This window comes from Eriocheir sinensis, chromosome 59, assembly GCF_024679095.1.
Source record: "Eriocheir sinensis breed Jianghai 21 chromosome 59, ASM2467909v1, whole genome shotgun sequence".
NCBI lineage: Eukaryota > Metazoa > Arthropoda > Malacostraca > Decapoda > Varunidae > Eriocheir > Eriocheir sinensis.
This window is the reverse complement of record NC_066567.1, coordinates 3,571,975-3,591,974: the sequence shown is the minus strand read 5'-3', so window position 1 is coordinate 3,591,974 and position 20,000 is coordinate 3,571,975. Positions and strand designations below refer to the sequence as shown.

At 40.3% G+C, this 20,000-nt stretch overlaps 1 protein-coding gene across 1 annotated transcript in view; it reads left to right on the top strand.

Annotated features, from left to right (window-relative positions):
- LOC126985391 (uncharacterized) overlaps nucleotides 1–20,000 on the top strand; it is a 102,131-nt gene that overhangs the window by 45,424 nt on the left and 36,707 nt on the right. Inside the window, exon 3 of the mRNA XM_050840195.1 lies at nucleotides 6,903–10,032. Coding sequence (XP_050696152.1) covers nucleotides 9,934–10,032 — 99 coding nt within the window. The 5' untranslated portion in view covers nucleotides 6,903–9,933. The remainder of the gene's footprint in view (nucleotides 1–6,902; nucleotides 10,033–20,000) is intronic.

Sequence of the window (20,000 nt, the reverse complement as noted above, 5' to 3'; positions counted from 1 at the left end):
TCCTCCTTCCATTCCCCTCCTCCTCCTCCTCCTCTTCCTCCTCCTGTCTATTAACTTGATGTTTGTTAAGATATATTGACAAGAGGGAGAGGGAAGAGGAGGGGAGAAGGGAGGCAAAGGGTGGGAAGAACCGATAGCAGGAGGAGGAGGAAGAGGAGGAGGAGAGGAGGAGGGGGAGAGGAGGAGGAGGAAGAGGAGGAGGAGAGGAGGAGGAGGAGGGGAAGGAGAGTGACCTATTTAGGGTTTTTCTTCTTCTCTCTCTCTCTCTCTCAACAGGTAGCCAATTATAATTCAACCAGTTCACAAATGCATAACAAGAGAGAGAGAGAGAGAGAGAGAGAGAGAGAGAGAGAGAGAGAGAGAGAGAGAGAGAGAGAGAGAGAGAGAGAGAGAGAGCGTCTGTATCTCCTTTCCCAAAACTCTACAATGGAAACTTCTACTTGAGGAAACTTCTTCTCTCTCTCTCTCCCTTAGGCCACAGAGCAATGAAGCGAGACATGAAGTTTATATCAGTTGAGAGAGAGAGAGAGAGAGAGAGAGAGAGAGAGAGAGAGAGAGAGAGAGAGAGAGAGAGAGAGAGAGAGAGAGAGAGAGAGAGAGAGAGAGAGAGAGAGAGAGAGAGAGAGAGAGAGAGAGAGAGAATACGGGATGGACAGATCAATTACTCGAGTCTGATGAATAAAAAAAAGAAAATCGTAACTGGCATCTAGACAGAGAGAGAGAGAGAGAGAGAGAGAGAGAGAGAGAGAGAGAGAGAGAGAGAGAGAGAGAGAGAGAGAGAGAGAGAGAGAGAGAGAGAGAGAGAGAGAGAGAGAGAGAGAGAGAGAGAGAGAGAGAGTAATAAACCACCTACACACTGGCTCTTGTACCACCGAACATTGATTAGAGCTATCTCACATTTTTAACTAACTTTCTCTTTCATTACCTTCTAACACCTGCGCGTGCCTCCCATCTTCACCTGGCACTCCGTAATCAAGGGAGTCAAGGTGGGCAGGTGTTTATGTACTTGGGTGACACTTCCTATACACATAACTTGACTGTATTTACTTTCTGCTGACTGGCTGGCGAGTGATCAATCTGTCTGTCTGTCTGTGTGTCTGTCTGTGTGTCTGTCTGTCTGTTCTTCCGGCCGAGACAGTGATAATGGCGAGTGTAATGTATATTTTGCTCTGTGCTCTCTCTCTCTCTCTCTCTCTCTCTCCCGAAATTGACCTCTCTTTTGGCCACCTCTTTTTTTTTTTTTTTTTAAGGAGCAGCGAGTAGCGGGCTTTTTTTTTTTTTCCTTATTGTTTCCTTTTTTTGTGCCCTTGAGCTGTCTCCTTTGTTGTAAAAAAATCGTATTCTATTTATATTATTTTCGTTTGTCTGTCTGTTTGAATTTATTTCTTGTCTTTCTATCTGTCTGTTTGTGTGTATGTGCGTCTGTCTGTCTGCGTTTGTCATTCGTCATCTGTCTGTCTATTTCTGTCTGTTTTTATGTCCGTCTGTCTGTCTGCCTACCTGTATGTCTTTCTCTGTCTGTCTTTCTGTATCTGTCCGTTTGTGTTTCTCCCAAAACCAATATCAATTTGAAAGGTGAAAACACAGATACACCCACACACCGACACCGACACCGACACACACACACACACACACACACACACACACAGGACACGAACAAATAGTGGTTTCTGATGTTTCTTTCCTCCCGCAAACAAAACAACCCATTTTCCTTTTTTTCTAATTAATGAAGTGCTCTTAACATTTATTGGAAACTGAGCCTGATTAGCATAGACAAAAAAAAAGAAAGAAAAATGGAGAGGCAATTGGAAGGGGAGGAAGGGGAGGGGGAGGGAGGGGAGGTGAAGTAGAAGATGGAAAGTGAAATGCGAACGAAGGGGAAAGAGGAAAAGGAGAAGAGAAGGGGAGGAAAAGAGAAGGAAAAGGGAAAGAAAGTGAGTAGTAGATATGAGAAAGAAAGGGAGAGGAAAAAGAAGAGGATAGTAAGGGGAAGAGGAGAGAAGGGGAGAAACTGATATGGAAACGAAAGGGAAAGAGGAAAAGGAGAAAGAGGAGAAGGATGATAATAGAAAGAGGAAAAAGATAAGAAAGAAGCAAGAAAGGGAGAGGAAAATGAGGGGAAAAGGAGAGAAGATGGGAAGAGAGGAAAATGAAAATAGGAAGAAAATAAGAAAAGGAGAAAAGGGGAAGGGCGGAGAGGGAAAGGGTGAGGAAGGGAAGCGAGAGAAAGAGTTTGATATGGGGAGGAAAGGGAAAGGGGAAAAGGAGAGGAAAATGAGGAAAATTAAAGGAAAGAGGAGACAAGATAATGGAAACGGGGATATAGAGGAAGGGGAAATGGAGACGGAAGTGGAGAGGGGAGGGAAAAAAGGAAATGGATGAGAAAGAGAGGAAAAGGAGAATAGGAAAGGGAAGTGAAGGGGAGGACAGGGAAAGGGAGAAAGATAAATTAATAAAGATGGGAAGCTAGAGGAAAGGGTAAAAGGGGAGAAGAGTGAGGGAAGGGGAGGGAAGGGGAGAGAGGGTAAAGGATGTGGGAAAAAAGGAAAAAGGGAAAAGGAGAGGAAAGTGAGGGGAAGGGGAAGGAAGTGGAGAGAGAAGTTGATATGGGAACGAAAGGGAAAATGAGAGAATAAGGAGAAGAGAGGGGGAGGGAAGGGGGGAGAGAGAAGGAAAATGATATGGGAGAGAAACAAGAAAGGGAGAGAATGACGTGATGTGAAGCTATACTTAAATAAAAAAAAAAGATGGAGGAAGGGAGTAGAGAAAGGGAACATATATAGATGAGAGGAAGAAGGAGGAAGAAGAGAAGGGAGAGCAGAGGTGAGAGGAAGAGAACAAGTTATGAAGGAGGGGAACAGAACAGGTATCACGCAATTAATTAGAGGCAGGTGAAGTGCGATACAGGATTACAGGTTGAGAGAAGGTGGATCAGGTGAGGCGATAATGAAACAGGTAAAATACAGGTAACACAGAAATGGGACGGGAAAGAGAGGGAAGGAAGGGAATGGTGAAGCAAATAGATAGAAAGGGAAAAGGGAAAAGAAAGGAAAGGGAGATGAAGGGATGGGTGAAGAAGGAGGAAGAGAAGGGAAGGGAGGAGGGGAAGGGTGAGGTAAATTGGTGTGGGAAAGGGAAGGGAGATGGAAAGAAGGGAAAGGTGAAGTAAGGGGAATATACGAAAAAGATGAAGAAAAAAGAAAATGGAAAAAAAAAATAAACGAAAAAGATGAAGAAAAAAGAAAATGGTAAAAAAAGTAAACGAAAAAGATGAAGAAAAAAGAAAATGGAAAAAAAAGTAAACGAAAAAGATGAAGAAAAAAGAAAATGGTAAAAAAAGTAAACGAAAAAGATGAAGAAAAAAGAAAATGGTAAAAAAAGTAAACGAAAAAGATGAAGAAAAAAGAAAATGGAAAAAAAAAGTAAACGAAAAAGATGAAGAAAAAAGAAATTGTTAAAAATAGGGAAACGAAAAATATGAAGAAAAAAGAAAATGGTATAAAAAGGTAACAAACGATTAATTACAGAAAGGGAAACAGGTGAACAGGTGAGAAGAAAAGAAAGAAAATGTGACAAAAATGGAAAGAAAGGAAAAAAAAAGTGAATAGGGGAGAAGGTAAAGAATGATAAACAAGATAAACACTTAGAAAAGAGAAATGAAGTAGGCAAAAAATGAAAAAAATAAAGAAAGATATTAAAATGTGGGTAACAAAACAAATAAGTAAGGAAGAGGAAAACAGGTGAACAAATGAAAAGATAAAGAAAAGGGTAAAAAGATAAAGAATAAAGAAGAAGAAAGGAAAAGAGACGAACTAGAAAAAAAGAAGGAAAGTAACAAACAAACAATTATAAAAAAAAGAATCAGAGGAAAACGAATAAAATAAAATAAAAACAGATGTGGTATTAAGAACAAGCAAACAGGTGAGCTAAAAGGTGAGACAGAATACTGATTAGGGACAGGTCAACAGGTACAGAGAGGAGAGAGAGAGAGAGAGAGAGAGAGAATCAGAGACAGAGACAGAGAGGAAGAAAAACATGTGAGCGAGGGATCAGAGAGGACGCGACGATGGAAGATAAACAGACGGAACAGCATCTTGGAGGGGACGAGAAGGGGAGGGTAGAGGGAGAAGGGGAGAAGGGAGGGGAGGAGATGGGGAGGAGAGAGGGGAGTAGAAGGGAAGGGAGAGGGGAAGAAAAGGGGAGGAGGAAAGGTGGGAGAAGGGGAGAAGGGAGGGGAGGAGATGGGGAGGAGAGAGGGGAATAGAAGGGAAGGGAGAGGGGAAGAGAAGGGGAGGAGGAAAGGTGGGAGAAGGGGAGGAAGAAAGGTGGGAGAAGGGGAGAAGGGAGGGGAGGAGAAGGGAAGGGAGAGGGGAAGAGAAGGGGAGGAGGAAAGGTGGGAGAAGGGGAGAAGTGAATGCAGGAGAGAGGGGAGGAGAAGGGGAGGAGGGGAGGAGAGAGGGGAGGAGAAGGGGAGGAGGGGAGGAGAGAGGGAGAGAGATGGGGAGGAAAGGGGAGTAAACTGAGGTGTGGGGAGGACATGGGGGAGACCTGGTAAACGTCCAAGAAGAGGGGAAGTGAGGGGAGGAAACTGGGGAGGAAAGAGAGGTAGGGGGGAAGGGGTAAACTATGGAGTGATGGGAAAAACAGAAGGGAGTGGATGGTGAAGGGACACTGATGGGCGGTAAATGGATGGGGGTGAAGGAAGAGAGGGAGGAAGAAGGGGAAGAGGGGAAGAAAGGGGAAAAGGGAAAAGGGGGAAAGGGGGAAGGGTGAACAAGATGAAAGGGGTGATGGGAGAAAAGAAAAAAAAGGGAGAAATTAAGAAAAGGGAAAACAGGAAAGGGGTAAGAGGTAAGGAGTTAAAAGGGAGAAAGAAGGGAGGAAAGAGGGGGAAGAAGGGGTTTGAAGGGAGCTGAGAGTCGGTCGAGAGGAAGCTGAGAGGGCATAGAAGGTGGTTGATGAGAGTTGAAAGGGGAGGTGGGAAGGAGTTGAAGGGAAGTTGAGAGGGGTAGAGAGGGAGTTGGAGTGGGAGTTGAGGAGGAGAATTGAGAGGGAGTTGAAAAGGGGGGAATGAAAAGGAGTCGAGGGGAGCTGAGAGGGAGTAGAAAGGGGAGTTGAGGTTAAGGTGAAGGGAGTAGAAGGGAGATGAAAGGGGTTAAGAGGGGAATCGAGAAGACTTGATGGCAGTAGAAAGGGGGGATTGAAGGGGGGTGAGGGGAAGTTGAGGGGAAGCAGAGAGGAGTAGAAAGGGCTAAGGGGTAGTTGAGGGGAAGTTAGGAGAGTTCAAGAGAGGAGAGCAGAATTGAGAGGGGAGTTGGGGAAAGAAGAAGGGAGGTGAAAGGGGAGCAGAGGGAAGAGGAGTGGGAGAGGGGAGTTGAGGGGGGAGTTGGGGAAAGAAGAAGGGAGGTGAAAGGGGAGTAGAGGGTAGAGGAGTAGGAGAGGGGAGTTGAGAGGGGAGTGGGGAAAGAAGAAGGAGAGAGTTGAAAGGAGAATACAGTGGAGAGGAATGGGGAGATGAGAGGGGAGTTGGGGAAAGAAAACGGGAGGTGAAAGGGGAATAGAGTGGAGAAGAATAGGAGAGGGGAGTAGAGAGGGGAGTTGGGGAAAGAAGAAGAGAGTTGAAAGGGGAATAGAGGGGGATGAGGGAGGTGAGGAGGGGAGTTGAGAGGGGTGAGGGGGGTTGGGGGGGTGAGGGGAAATAACACAACTTCCGCCTCGGCCACAGTGACTGACAGACCAACAAATTGACTTTTTCCCTTTCCTTCCTTTTTTTGGGGAATATTTTTTTTTGTATTACTTTTTTTTCCTACGCATGAGATAGTGGTGGATTTTGGGGTCAGCATCCTCTCTCTCTCTCTCTCTCTCTCTCTCTCTCTCTCTCTCTCTCTCTCTCTCTCTCTAAAAGCTCCTTATTTTCTTTCAACATATTTTCTCTCCTTTCTCTTCCTTATTTCTATTTCCTTTTAATTTTCTTTCCTCTTTCTTCTTTACTCTCCTCTTCTTCCTCTCTTCACCAAACATCATCTTTTCCCTCTTTCTCCTTTTCATACTCTCTCTCTCTCTCTCTCTCTCTCTCTCCTAATCATCTTTTCCCTCTCATTTATTCTCTAATTCTCTCTCCTCCCAATCCTCTTAATATTCAGTCCATTCCTCTTACTCCTCTTTCCTCTTCTTCCTCTCTTCTTCCTCTTACCTCCTCCTCCTCCTCTTCTTCCTCAGCCTGTGTTTTTTTCTTCCTTCTATTCCTTTTCTTCGCTCCATTTCCTTCACATCAACCACATTTACCTTTACCCTTCCTCCTCCTCCTCCTCCTCCTCCTCCTCCTCCTCCTCTTTTCCTTCAGTCCTAATCTTCCTTCTCTTCAGTTCACCTTTACTTTCCTCCTCTTCCTCCTCGCCTCCAACCTTTCATCTCCTCCCCCTCCTCCTCCTCCTTCAATAAAACAAGCATAAAAAGGATTGACTCATCTACTCCATTCCCTCTTTTTATTATCCTGTTTCCTGTTCACTCTCTTCGCCCATAATAATAATAATAATAATAATAATAATAATAATAATAATAATAATGGAAGAAAGGAAGTTAATAAGTGACCAAAGAGACGAAGAAAAGTGAAAAAGGGAGAAAGAGGAGGATAAAGAAGATAGAGAAGGAAGGAAGGAAGGAAGGAAGGAAGGAAGGAAGGAAGAGGGAAGGAAGGAAAGGAAGAAGTGACACAAGGAAGAAATAAACAAGGAAGAGAGGAAGGAAAGTGTGTGTGTGTGTGTGTGTGTGTGTGTGTGTGTGTGTGTGTGTGTGTGTGTGTGTGTGTGTGTTTCAACTATGCTTTCTAACTGCCATCTCCATATTATCATTATTATTACTATTATCATCATTATCATCATTATTCTTATTCTCCTTCGCAGGTTGGACGATGAAGAAACACAGCAGAGAAACACCAAACGAAGGAATAATGGAGGAAGAGAGAAGAAGAAACACACACGGAGAGAGAGAGAAGAGAGAGAGAGACACAAGCAGAGAGAGATACACTCTGCCAGAAACCGAGTGAAAGAGAGAAAGAAAGAAAGAAACAAAAAATAAAAAGAGCGAAAGAAAGGACGAAACAAACAAACATATAAAGATAGAGAGAAAGAAAAAAGAAAAAGATAAAAGAAAGAAGAAAGGATAAAAAAAACGAAAGGACGAAACAAACAAACATACAAAGATAGAGAGAAAGAAAGAAGGAAAAGATAAAAGAAAGAAAAAATAAAGCGAAAGAAAGGACGAAACAAACAAACATAAAGAAAGAAGGAAAAGATAAAAGAAAGAAGAAAGAAAAAATAAAGCAAAAGAAAGGACGAAACAAACAAACATATAAAGATAGAGAGAAAGAAAGAAAGATAAGATAAAAGAAAGAAGGAGAAAGAAGAACAAATAAATTAAGAAAGTGTGTAAAGCAACAAAAACAAACAAACAAACAAACAAAAAACATTCTCTTCAAGGCCACACACACACACACACACACACACACACACACACACACACACACACACACATACTCACCTGTGCCAAAATCCCCCCCACCCCCTCCCCCTCCCTGTGCCCTTGAGTTCTTAACGTGACGGACAGTTAACAACACACACCTGAGAGGCTTTAGGGTGACATTACCTGTTCGTTCCCTTAATTAACGAAGCCCCACTCACCTGTCCCCTTGAAAACACACCTAAGCCCTTTTCTTTTCCCTTTTGTATCCCCTTTCTTTATCAGCCTTTCTTCCTTCCCTTCTTACCACATATACCTGTCCCTTTGAATACACACCCAAGCCCCTTTCTCTTTCCATTTTTTCTCCCCTTTCCTCCCTTTCCTTAGCCCCCTCTCTTCCTCCTCTTCTTTAGTCTCCCCTTCCTCCCTTTTCCCTTCCTATCCACATATTCCTTCCTTCTCTTCCCTTCTCTCTCCCCTTCCTTTTCCCCATATCCCCTTTCTTTATATTTCCTTTTCTTCGTTTTCCCCTTTCTGTACCTTTCCTTGTCCCCATCTCCCTTCTCCTCCGATCTCTCTCCCCTTCTTTATCTCCCCATCTCCCCTTCTCCCCATACCAAATAAACACACACAAAAAAAAATCTATCTGAAATGGACGATAAATTCATAATATCACCATAAAGAAAGTTGAACAAGAAAGGGAAATAAAACGAAAAAGGTGAATAAATAAATAAAAAGTATCCCATTGAAAAAAAAGTCAACAGCATCCCATTTTCTTTCCCTGGTCGTTACCGTTTTCTTTGACTTTCATTTCCTTGTTCGCCGCCCCCATTCATATAGACGACCAGCATTGTGTTATAGTCCCCCCCTAAGCGCCCTTCCTTTGGCTCCCTTCCTCCCCTTCTCTCTCCTTCCTTCCTTTCCTCCAATCGTTTCCTTCTCGTTATCTCTCTCTCTTCCCTTCTACAGTATCGCCTCTCCCTCCTTTCCTCCAATTCTCGTTCCCTCCTTGATATCTCTCTCTTCTCTTCCCTTCTTCCTTCCTTCCCTCTGTTCCTCTCTCCCCTCCTTCCGTCTCCAAAGCCATCCTTACGCACATACACACGCACACACAAACACACACACAAAGAGAAGAGATAAAAGTCTTGTCAGGGGAAAATTGATAAGAGAAGAGGAAAGAAAGAAAGAGAAGAAAGGAATGTTAAGATGAAGACAGGACATAGCAAGTGAGTGGTGAGAAACAGACAGAAAAACAGATAGACAGACAGACACACAGTTCCTCGTCGACAGTTAAACACAAATAAAGTAAAAGACATGAAAATAAGCAAAAAAGAAAAGAAAGAAAGACATACAAAGCTACTTAAGAACAAAACTAACCCAAAAATATATATACAAGTTTGATAAAGAAGGAATAACAGAAAAAAATACAAGTAAACACAGACACAAAGAGAAGAAAACATTCAACTGGAAGGCAAAAAGAACAACAAAAAAAGATAAATACACAAAAAAAAATAAAACGACAAAAAAAAGAATAAAAAACCCGAGTGAAAAGTGAAAATATAAACGAAAGGAATAAAAACAGAAGGAATGAAAACCAAACCGGTGGAGAGAGGAAGAAAAATATAAAAGGAAAAGAAAGAGAAAACACGCAAATAGAAAGAAGGGGTGGGCGGAAAAATCCCCAAAGAACAGATAAAAAAAATTAATCGAATATAAACTTTTGAAAACTTTGAAAGGAAGGAAAAAAGGAGATAAAAAACACGAACGAAGGGAAGAACAGAAAACGGGAAGAAAGAAAAACGAAAGAGGGGAGAGAACAAAATAAAGGACATACAACAAAAAGAAAAAAAAAACATTAATGAAAAAAGAAACAGAAAAGTGGAGATAATCATAAAGAACGGGAATTAAGAACAAAGAACGGGTGAAGGGAAGCGAATACACAATCATAAGAGAGAAAAATAAAATAAAAGAAAAAGAAAAACAAGTGAGAGAAAAGCAAAGAAGTAAAGAAAAACAGACCAAAGAAAACTAAGATACTTTTAAAGGGAAAAACAAATGGAAAGGTGAAGGAAAAGAGGAAGTAAAGAGAAAAGAGGAAAACAAAAGGAAAATAAGAGGGAAATAGGAGGAAAAGAGGAAATCAGAGAAAAATAAGAGGAAAACAAGAGGAAAAGAGGAAAATAAGAGGAACATAAAAGAAAAATAGGAGGAAAACAAGAGAAAAATAGGAGGAAAATAAGAGGAAAACAAAAGGAAAGTAAGGGGAAAATAAGACGAACCAAACAAAGACGAACACAAAACCAAACACACAAATGAAAAAATAAAAATAAGACCACACAAAAAAGTACAAATAAAAAGAAAACAATAAAGAGGAGAACCCTTAGAAAACGAGTGCCAAGTCTATCTCTTCCCATGCCACCAAGAGGACTGAAGAGGAAGTAAGGGCGGCGAGAGGCGGCATCGCGGGGTAGTGACATGCCCGTGGTGGCTGCTGTGCTCCTGACAGCCACCCTCCTGGGGATATGCTTCAACTGTTACATCCTATTCCTCTCCTGCACACAGAACTTCAGACAGGTGAGAGGAACTTCTAATTAACCGGTACCTATTTTTTCTCTCCTCCTCTTCCCCTCCTTCTTTTTCTCATTAGCTCTTCCTCTCCTGCACACATAACTTCAGACAGGTGAGAGGAACTTCTAATTAACCGGTACCTATTTTTTCTCTCCTCTTCTTCCCCTCCTTCCTTTTCTCATTAACTCTTCCTCTCCTGCACACAGAACTTCAGACAGGTGAGAGGAACTTCTAATTAACCGGTACCTATTTTTTCTCTCCTCCTTTTCCCATTAGCTCTTCCTCTCCTACATTCAGAAATTCAGACAGGTGAGCCGAAACTTCTACTCCTCATTAACCTATTCTTTTTTTCATTTTTTCCTCTATTCCTCCTCTTCTCTTCCTTCATTCCATCGTTCTCTTCTTCTCTTCATTTCATCCTTCCTTTCCTTATTATACTTTCTTCCTCTTTTCCTTCCTTTCCTTTTTATATTGTCTTTCTCTCTTCCTTTCTTTTCTCGTGTTTTCTCCTCTTCCTCTCCTGCAGAACTTCAGACAGGTGAGACGAACTATTAATTAGCCTGTACCTCCATACCTGTTCTCTCCTTTTCTTTCCCTCTTCCTCCCTTTCATTGTCATTTTCTCCCTTTCCTCTCTTCCTTGGTGTCCTTATCTCCTCTTCTCCTTTTCCTTTCTTCCTTCATTTCATCGTTATATTCTCCCATTCATCTGTTCCTCTTTTCTCTCCTTTCCTTACTATCCTCTCTCTCATCCCTCATTATCTTCTCTTCTTCTCTTCCTTTCTTTCTTTCTCCATTATCTTTTCCTCTTCCTCTCTTTCACACAGAACTTCAGACAGGTGAGAGGAACCACTAATTAGCCTGTACCTAAACACCTTAACGATGCTTTCCTTTCCTGTTCATCTCCTTTGCCTCTGTTCCTCTGTCTCTCTCTTCATTATCTTTCCCTATTCCTCTCTTTCACACAGAACTTCAGACAGGTGAGAGGAACCACTAATTAGCCTGTACCTAAACACCTTAACGATGCTTTTCTTTCCTGTTCATCTCCTTTGCCTCTGCTCCTCTGTCTCTCTCTTCATTATCTTTCCCTCTTCCTCTCTTTCACGCAGAACTTCAGACAGGTGAGAGGAACCACTAATTAGCCTGTACCTAAACACCTTAACGATGCTTTTCTTTCCTGTTCATCTCCTTTGCCTCTGTTCCTCTGTCTCTCTCTTCATTATCTTTCCCTATTCCTCTCTTTCACACAGAACTTCAGACAGGTGAGAGGAACCACTAATTAGCCTGTACCTAAACACCTTAACGACGCTTTTCTTTCCTGATAATCTCCTTTTTCTCTGTCTCTCTCTTCATTATCTTTCCCTATTCCTCTCTTTCAATCAGAACTTCAGACAGGTGAGGTCAAACTTCCATTACTAATTAACCTGTCTCTCCTGTATTTCCGCATCTTTTCTTTCTTCATCTTTTTATTTTCTTCTCTTCTTTCTCTTTTTTCCTGTTCTTTCCTCTTGTCCTCTTAATTTCACTTCTTCTTTCTTTCCTCTTCTTTCTCTTCTATCTTTTCTTCCTCTTTCCTCTTCTTTCTCTTCTTTCTTGTTCTTTCCTCTTGTCCTCTTTTTAACTTTTTTCTTTCCTCTTCTTTCTCTTCTTTCTTGTTTTTTCCTCTTGTCCTCTTTTAAATTCTTTTTCTTTACTCTTCTTTCTCTCTTTTCTGCGTTCTTTCCTCTTGTCCTCTTTTTCTCTTCTTTTCTTTCCATGATCTTCTTTCTTCCCCGACAATCAAAACTTCAGGCAGGTGAGCTCAAACTTCCATTGCTCGTTAACTCATTGTCTCCTGTATTTCCGCATCTTTCTCTTCTTTTTTCTTTCTTCTTTTCCTTTTCTTCACTTTTTTCTTTCCTCTTCTTTCTCTTTTTTTCTTGTTCTTTCCTCTTGTCCTCTTTTCACTTCTTTTTCTTTCCTCTTCTTTCTTGTTTTTTCCTCTTGTCCTCTTTTTCGCTTCTTTTTCTTAACTCTTCTTTCTCTTTTTTTTTGTTCTTTCCTCTTGTCCTCTTTTTCACTTCTTTTTCTTTCCTCTTCTTTCTCTTCGTTCTTGTTTTTTCCTCTTCTCTCCTCTTTTTCACTTTTTCTTTCCTATTCTTTTTCTATTTTCTCTTCCTTCTCTTCCTCTTTTTCACTTTTTTCTTTCCTATTCTTTCTCTTCTTTCTTTCCTTTCTTTTTCTTTCCTCTTCTCTCCTCTTTTTCACTTCTTTTTCATTCCTATTTCTCTTTTTTCTCTTCTTTCTTTTTCTTTCCTCTTCTCTCCTCTTTTTCACTTCTTTTTCGTTCCTATTCCTTCTCTATTTTCTCTTCTTTTTGTTCTTTCCTCTTCTCCCCTCTTTTTCACTTTTTTCTCTTCTATTCTTTCTCTTTTTTCTCTTCTTTCTTCTTCCGTTTGCTTCGTCACGCCTTTATCTTTATTGTTATTTATTCTATGCTCATTCCTCCACACTTCCCTCCTCCTCCTCCTCCACCTCTTTTCCTTTCCTAATTTTTTTCCTCCACATCTTTTATTTCTTCATCTTTTTCCTCTTCTGCGCTCAATCAGACAGGTAAGCTTACACTTTATTCATAATTAACTTGTACCTCTATACCTGTTCTTTCCTTACTATCTTTTCTTCTTCACCTCTTCCTCTTTTCCTTTTTTTTTTCTCTTCTTCTCTTGCGGTCAAAACTTTAGACAGGGAAGGTCAAATTTCTATTCCTAAAGGGGTTATTACACTGGGCAAATTTTCCGTGGATCTTCAGTCATAAATCATCGATTTTTGCCTACGTGGACACACTACCGTGGTCTTCTAATCACACTTGCCCCGCGCTCCGTGGCCTTGACTCTTGACCGACATATTTTCATAACAAATATGATTGACGCCTGACGTCCCTGTTTGCACCCCTGTTTTCACTCAAAGTGACACTCATTTCCTACAAGCAACGGAAATAGAAAAGAATGTGGAGGCGGCAACGGCTTGCAAGAAGAGAGAAGGGCAGTGAAGCGATGCAGCTGTTGCAAGAACTACGTCTAGAAGACGAGGAAGGCATGTCCCGTATTTTCTGAATTAAGCGACCTCGGAGGCCCTGGTCCAGGCAACAACACTCATAGCTGAGCGAACGTATAGGGACAGTAGGGTGTAGCTTTTTCCTCTTATTCTCTTTTCTTGTTATTGCTGATGTTGATGATTATGAATACCGTCGTCCTTCGGTGAAATCTACCGTAGCTCCGGAAAATCGTGGACACGCCAGAAAACCACGGAAATGAGAACCACGCCGGCGGAAATTGTGGTTTTACCAAAGATCCACGGACACTTTGCCCGGTGTAATGGCCCCTTTAATTAACCTTTACCCTCACGCCTGTTCCCTCATTCTCTCACTTGTATTTTTTTTCACCTTTCTCACACCTTTATATTTCTTGTTACCCTTTCTTTGTTCATTCCTCAACGCTTCCCCCCTCCTCCTCCTCCTCCTCTCTTTCTTTCCTCCTCTCTTCCTCTACATCTTTTCTCTCTTCATATTCTATTTGGTCCTCTTTTCCTTTCCTCGTTTTCCTCTCCACTCCTGAAAACTTTAGACCGGTGAGTTTGAGGTTTTAGTCCTCATTAACCTGTTTGTCTGCACCTTACCGTAATACATCTTCTCTTTCCTCTTTTCCTGTTCTCCTTTTTTTCCTTTCTTTCTTGCTTTCCTCATAATCTTCTCCTCTTCCTTCCTTTCCTTGTGATCTCTTTTTCGCCTCTTTCTCTTTCCTTCCTTTCCTTATTCTCTTTTCTTCCTCTCTTCCTTAGTTTCCTCACTGTCCTCTTCTCCTCTCTTCTCTTCTCTTCTTCTATGATCTCTCTCTCTCTCTCTCTCTCTCTCTCTCTCTCTCTCTCTCTCTCTCTCTCTCTCTCTCTCTCTCTCTCCTATTCATCTTATCACTTCACGTCACGTCACTTCACGTCACGTCACTTCACTTTTTTTTTAATTTAAACAAATTTTTACAAAAAAAGGAGGCTCAAAATTACACTTTTTAGGTATAATTATTCTAAGAGCCTGTGTATGGGACAAAATGAATTGTCGAATGTTGAAACATACAAGCATACAAATACAAAATACGAAAAAAATAAAGAAAAACATGTAAAAACAATATGGAATAATGTCAGTTTGTCACTTTATATTTATACTTCACTTCACTTCACTTCGCTTCGCTTCGCTTCGCTTCACTTCACTTCACTTCTCTCTCTCTCTCTCTCTCTCTCTCTCTCTCTCTCTCTCTCTCTCTCTCTCTCTCTCTCTCTCTCTCTCTCTCTCTCTCTCCCCAGCAATCAAAACTTTACAGGTGAGATGAAACTTCCATTCCTCATTAACCAGTACCTCCCTCTCTTTCTCTCTCCCCCTCTACTTCCCTTTCTTAATTACAATCTCCTCTCATTCCCCAATACTTAAAACTTCAGACAGGTGAGTTTAAACTTCTAACCCTCATTAACCTGTACTAAATGAAGACTAATTTAAGTGGAGGCGAAAGTGGGGGATGGAGAAAGGAGAATAAGTGAATGAATGAGGAGAAAGGGAAAGGAGGATAACAATGGGAAGGAAAGAAAGGAAAAAAGGGGTGGAAATAGACCTATGCATCTGTTGTTTTCCTTTTTTTTCTCCTTTTCCTTTCCGCTTTTTCACTTTTTTTCCCTTTTCTTTCTCTTTTTTCTCTTCTTTCTTGTTCTTTCCTCTTCTCTCCTCTTCTTCACTTCTTTTTTTTTCCTCTTCTTTCTCTTTTTTCTCTTCTTTCTTTTTCTTTCCTCTTCTCTCCTCTACTTCACTTCTTTTTCTTTCCTTTTCTTTCTCTGTTTTCTCTTCTTTCTTGTTCTTTCCTCTTCTCTCCTCTTCTTCACTTCGTTTTCTTTCCTTTTCTTTCTCTGTTTTCTCTTCTTTCTTGTTATTTCCTCTTCTCTCCTCTTCTTCACTTCTTTTTTTTTTCCTCTTCTTTCTCTTTTTTCTCTTCTTTCTTGTTCTTTCCTCTTCTCTCCTCTTCTTCACTTCTTTCTTCCCTATTCTTACTATTCTGATTTCACTTCTCTTCTGTTTCCTTCTTCCTTTCTCTTTTTCCTTTCCTCTTCCTCCACGCTGCCCCTCTTCCTCCTCCTCCTCTCTTCCTTTCCTACTTTTTTCCTCTACATCTATTATTTCTTCATTTTTTATTTTTCTTCATTTCCCATTCTCTTTATCCTTCTCTTTTCATGCACTCCAAATTTCAGACAGGTGAACTCAACTGATCCTTTCCTTCATTAACCTGTATATCCTCACCACCAGGCACCTTTTATTTCCACGGTATCTTCTCTTCCTCTCTTTCTTCCCTTTTTCTTCTTCTATGATCAAAAATTTGGACAGGTAAGCTCAAATTTCTACTCTTCAATTCACCTGTACCCCCACATCTGTTCTGTCCTATTTTTTTCTCTCCTCTTATCTTCCTCTCTTCCATCCTTTTCTCTTCTTCTATAATCAAAAGTTTGGACAGGTAAGCTCGAATTTCTACTCTTCATTTCACCTGTACCTCCACACCTGTACTTTCATAATTTTTTCTCTCCTCTTCTCTTCCTCTCTTCCTTCCTTTTCTCTTCTATGATCAAAAGTTTGGACAGGTAAGCTCTGATTTTTACTCTTCATTTCACCTGTACCTCCACACCTGTTGTATTCTACTTTCTTTTCTCTCCACTTATCTTTCTCCCCTTCCTCTTCTTCTTCTATGATCAAAAGTTTGGACAGGTAAGCTCTAATTCCTACTCATTAACCTGAACTTATAAACTTTAACACACCTTTCTTCATTTTTCCTTCTGTCTTTTTCTTTTCTTCCTCTTCCTCTTACATCTTCCTTACTCTTTCGCAATTCTGTTTTTCTTTTCCTCTCTCTTCCTCTTCCTTTCCTGCACCTCAAAACTTCAGACAGGTGAGCTTCCATTTCCATTCCTCATTAACCTGTATCTTCACACCTGGTCTTTCATTCTTTCACTTTTATTACCTTCACATTTTTTTTCTTTCGCCTGTACACTCTTTCTCACCTTTCTCACTCCTTTATCTCTCTTGCTCTCCTCTCTTTCTCTATTCCTCCATTCTCTCCTTCTCTCTTTTCCTCCACATCTTTTCTTTCTTCATCTTTCATTTTGTCCTTCTGCTCCTTTCCTCCTCTTCCTTTCTTTCATTCTCTCACCTGTATATTTTTCCACACCTTTTCACACCTTTATCTTTCTTGTTACAATTTCTTTCTCTTTTCCTCCACGCTTCCTTCTTCCTCCCTCTTTCTTCCCTACTCTCTTCGTCCAAGCTTCCTTCTTTCTCTCTCTTTCTTTCCAACTCTCTTCCTTCACGCTTCTTTATTTCTCTCTCTTTCTTCCTCCAAGCCGTTTCTTTCCTCATCCTTCATTTTGTCACCCTTTCCGTCCCCTCCTCTTCCTCTCCAGTACTTAAAACTTCTGACAGGTGAGTTTAAAGTTTTGTATCTCATTAACCTGTTTCCCCACACCTTGATGGACCTTTTCTCTCCTCATTATCCTCTCCTTCTCTTATTCTCCTCTTCCTTCTTTTCTTCATCAACCTGTAAGTTCACATCTAATATACGTTTTGTTTCATCATTTTTCATCTGACCTTTTCTTTTCTTCCTTCCTTTCCTTCCCTCATTATCCTCTCCTCCTTTTTTTCTCCTCTTCCTTCTTTTCTTCATCTTTTCCGAAAATCCCAAGCTTCAAACAGGTAACCCTCAACTTACGTTCCTCATTAACCTGTAAGTCCACATCTAATATACGTTTTGTCTCGTTATTTTTCATTTGGCCTCTTCTTTTCTTCTTTCTTCCTTTCCTTCCCTCATTATCTGCTTCTCTTGCACTAAAAGCTTCGGACTCTCGTTAACCTGTATCTCCACAACTTATAAATCCTTCTTCCTTTCACTTTTTCTCTTCCTCCTTCTTCTCCTTTTTTCTTTCTCTGTTTTCTGCGTCTAAATTATCAAACATCTTAAATTTTCAAACTGCTGCCTTCTCTTCTATTTCTTTCTTCTTTTTTCGTTTTTCTCTTCCACCTTCTTCTCCTCCTTTTATCTTTCTCTATTTTCTGCACCTAAATTATCAAACATCTTAAATTGTCAAACTGCTGCCTTCTCTTCTATTTCCTTCTTCCTCTCTCTTTTTCTCTTCCTTCTTCCTTCTTTTCCTCTTCTTTCTTCCCTTCTCGTTCCATGCACTTTAAATTTCAGACAGATGGTTTTAAACTCGCAAACCTTTTTCTTTCCATATATTTCCTTACTTCTTTATTTTATCTTCTCATCCTTTTCCTCTTCTTTCTTATTCTTCTTTTTCCATGCACCCAAAGTTTGTCAGGTGGTCTAAAATTATTTCACACCTGTATTCTCTCTCTCTCTCTCTCTCTCTCTCTCTCTCTCTCTCTCTCTCTCTCTCTCTCTCTCTCTCTCTCTCTCTCTCTCTCTCTCTCTCTCTCTCTCTCCTTTTCATCTTCATCTTCACACAAAAATTTCAGACAGGTGATTCTATTTTATCTCACACCTGTATTATATTTCCTTCTCTTTCTCTTTTTCTTTTCCTCCTTCCCCTTTTCCTCTTTCCCTTCACCCAAAATTTCAAACAGGTGACCTTCAATCATTTCATACCTGTCTATTCTTGCTTATCTACATCTATCTTAGCATCTTAACCTCTCCCTCTTTATCATTCCTCTTGGTAATCCTCTTCCTCTTAGTCTTCCTCTTCCCTTCTCGCACTCAAAAGTTCATCCAGGTGAGATTCTGATTCCCGCACACCTGAATTAGTCCTCATTAAGTATACATTATCTCCTCTCATCCTTTGTTCTTGCCTTCTCTTTCTCTCCTTGTCTTTGTCTCTCGTTCTGTTCTTTTTCCTTCTTCTGTATGCAAAATTTCGTACAGGTAAGATTTAAATGTCTAACCTGTATATTATTTCTCCTGATTTACCTGTAGTTTCTCGCCTTTAAATCTCCGTACCTTTTCTACTCTTTTCCTCGTTTTTTTATTTTTTATTTATGTATACAAAATTTTACGCAGGTAAGAATTAACTGTCAATCACCTGTATATTATTTCTCCTAATTTACCTGTAGTTTCTCGCCTTTAAATCTCCGTACCTTTTCTTCTTTACCTCTCCTCCATTTCCCTTTCGTTCTTTTCCTTTTATCTTTACCTTTTACCAATTAATATCAAACACCTGTATATTATTTTTCCCAATTTACCTGCATTTTCACACTTTCCTATCTTCTTTTTTTTCTTTTTCATCTCACCTCCTTTCCTACCTCATCTTTCTCTCCTGCATTCAAAAGTAACCTTAATTAAAATGCAAAACACATACATAATACATCTAATTAACCCGTATTTTTTCCCTGTTTTTCCTTCTTCGTATATCCTATTATTCTTTCCTTCTCCCTCTCACCCTAATTAAACCGCATTTTTTCCCTGCTTTTCCTTCTTTGTGTATCCTATTATTCTTTCCTTCTCCCTCTCACCCTAATTAACCCGTATTTTTCCCTGCTTTTCCTTCTTTGTGTATCCTATTATTCTTTCCTTCTCCCTCTCACCCTAATTAACCCGTATTTTTCCCTGCTTTTCCTTCTTTGTGTATCCTATTATTCTTTCCTTCTCCCTCTCACCCTAATCAACCCGTATTTTTTCCCTGTTTTTCCTTCTTTGTGTATCCTATTATTCTTTCCTTCTCCCTCTCACCCTAATTAACCTGTATTTTTTCCCTGCTTTTCCTTCTTTGTGTATCCTATTACTCTTTCCTTCTCCCTCTCACCCTAATTAAACCGCATTTTTTCCCTGTTTTTCCTTCTTTGTGTATCCTATTACTCTTTCTTTCTCTTTCTCGCCGGCATGAAAATATGATCAAACAGGTGAGCCTCATTAGAATGACGAGTACCTGTATGTTCTTTCTCCTAATTCCCTGCATTTACACACCTTTTCATCTTCCCTCCCTTTAATTCCTTTTTTATCATTATCTTTCCTCCTCTTCCTCCTTCTATCTAACATCTACACGTAACATCTCTTTCTTCCTCTTCCTTCTTCTTCTCTTTCTCCTGTACACGCAAAATTGTATCTCCCTCCCTTCCTTTCCTTCTTTCTCTCTTCAACTTTCTCCTAATTCTCTTTCACACGTAAAACATCTCTTTCTTTCTCTTCCTCCTTCCTTCTCTTCTGCACGCAAAATTATACCTCCCTTCCGTTCCTTCCTTTTTATCTTTCTTCCTCTTCCTTCTTCTCTTTCTCCTGTACACGCAAAATTGTATCTTCCTACCTTCCTTTTCTTCTTTCTCTCTTCAACTTTCTCCTATTTCTCTTTCACACGCAAAACATCTCTTTCTTTCTCTTCCTCCTTCCTTCTCTTCTGCACGCAAAATTATACCTCCCTAATGTTTCTTCCTTTTTTATCTTTCTTTCCTCCTGTTTCTCCTTTAATTTCGCTTCCACACGCAACGTTGAATCTCCCTACAGTCCCTTCCTTCTCCTTCTATTTCTCTTTCACACGCAAAACATCTCTTTCTTTCCCTTCCTCCTTCCTTTTCTTCTGCACGCAAAATAATATCCAATTTCCGTCCCTTCCTTTTTCATCTCTCTTTCCTCCTCCTCCTCCTCCTTCTCCTCCTTTTTCTCTCCTGCAAACATATCATCAGACAGGCAAATTAGTATCCAAAACACCTGCAAATCTTTTTTTCCTCCTAATTTTCCTGTTTTCCTTCCTCATCATTCCTCGACGTGTTTTTTTTTTCTTCTTAATCCTCTTGTTCACTTTTTTTTTCCCAGCCAGGTTAGAGGAAGTCCCAATTTATTTCCCAATTTATCTACCTGTGTCTATGTGCCTTATCTACCCTATCTACTATATATTATCTTTACTCATTCTTTGCTCGTTTTCTCTTTCTTTCCTTAGTCTTTTTCTCTCTAGGGCACATTTTTTTTTTCAGCC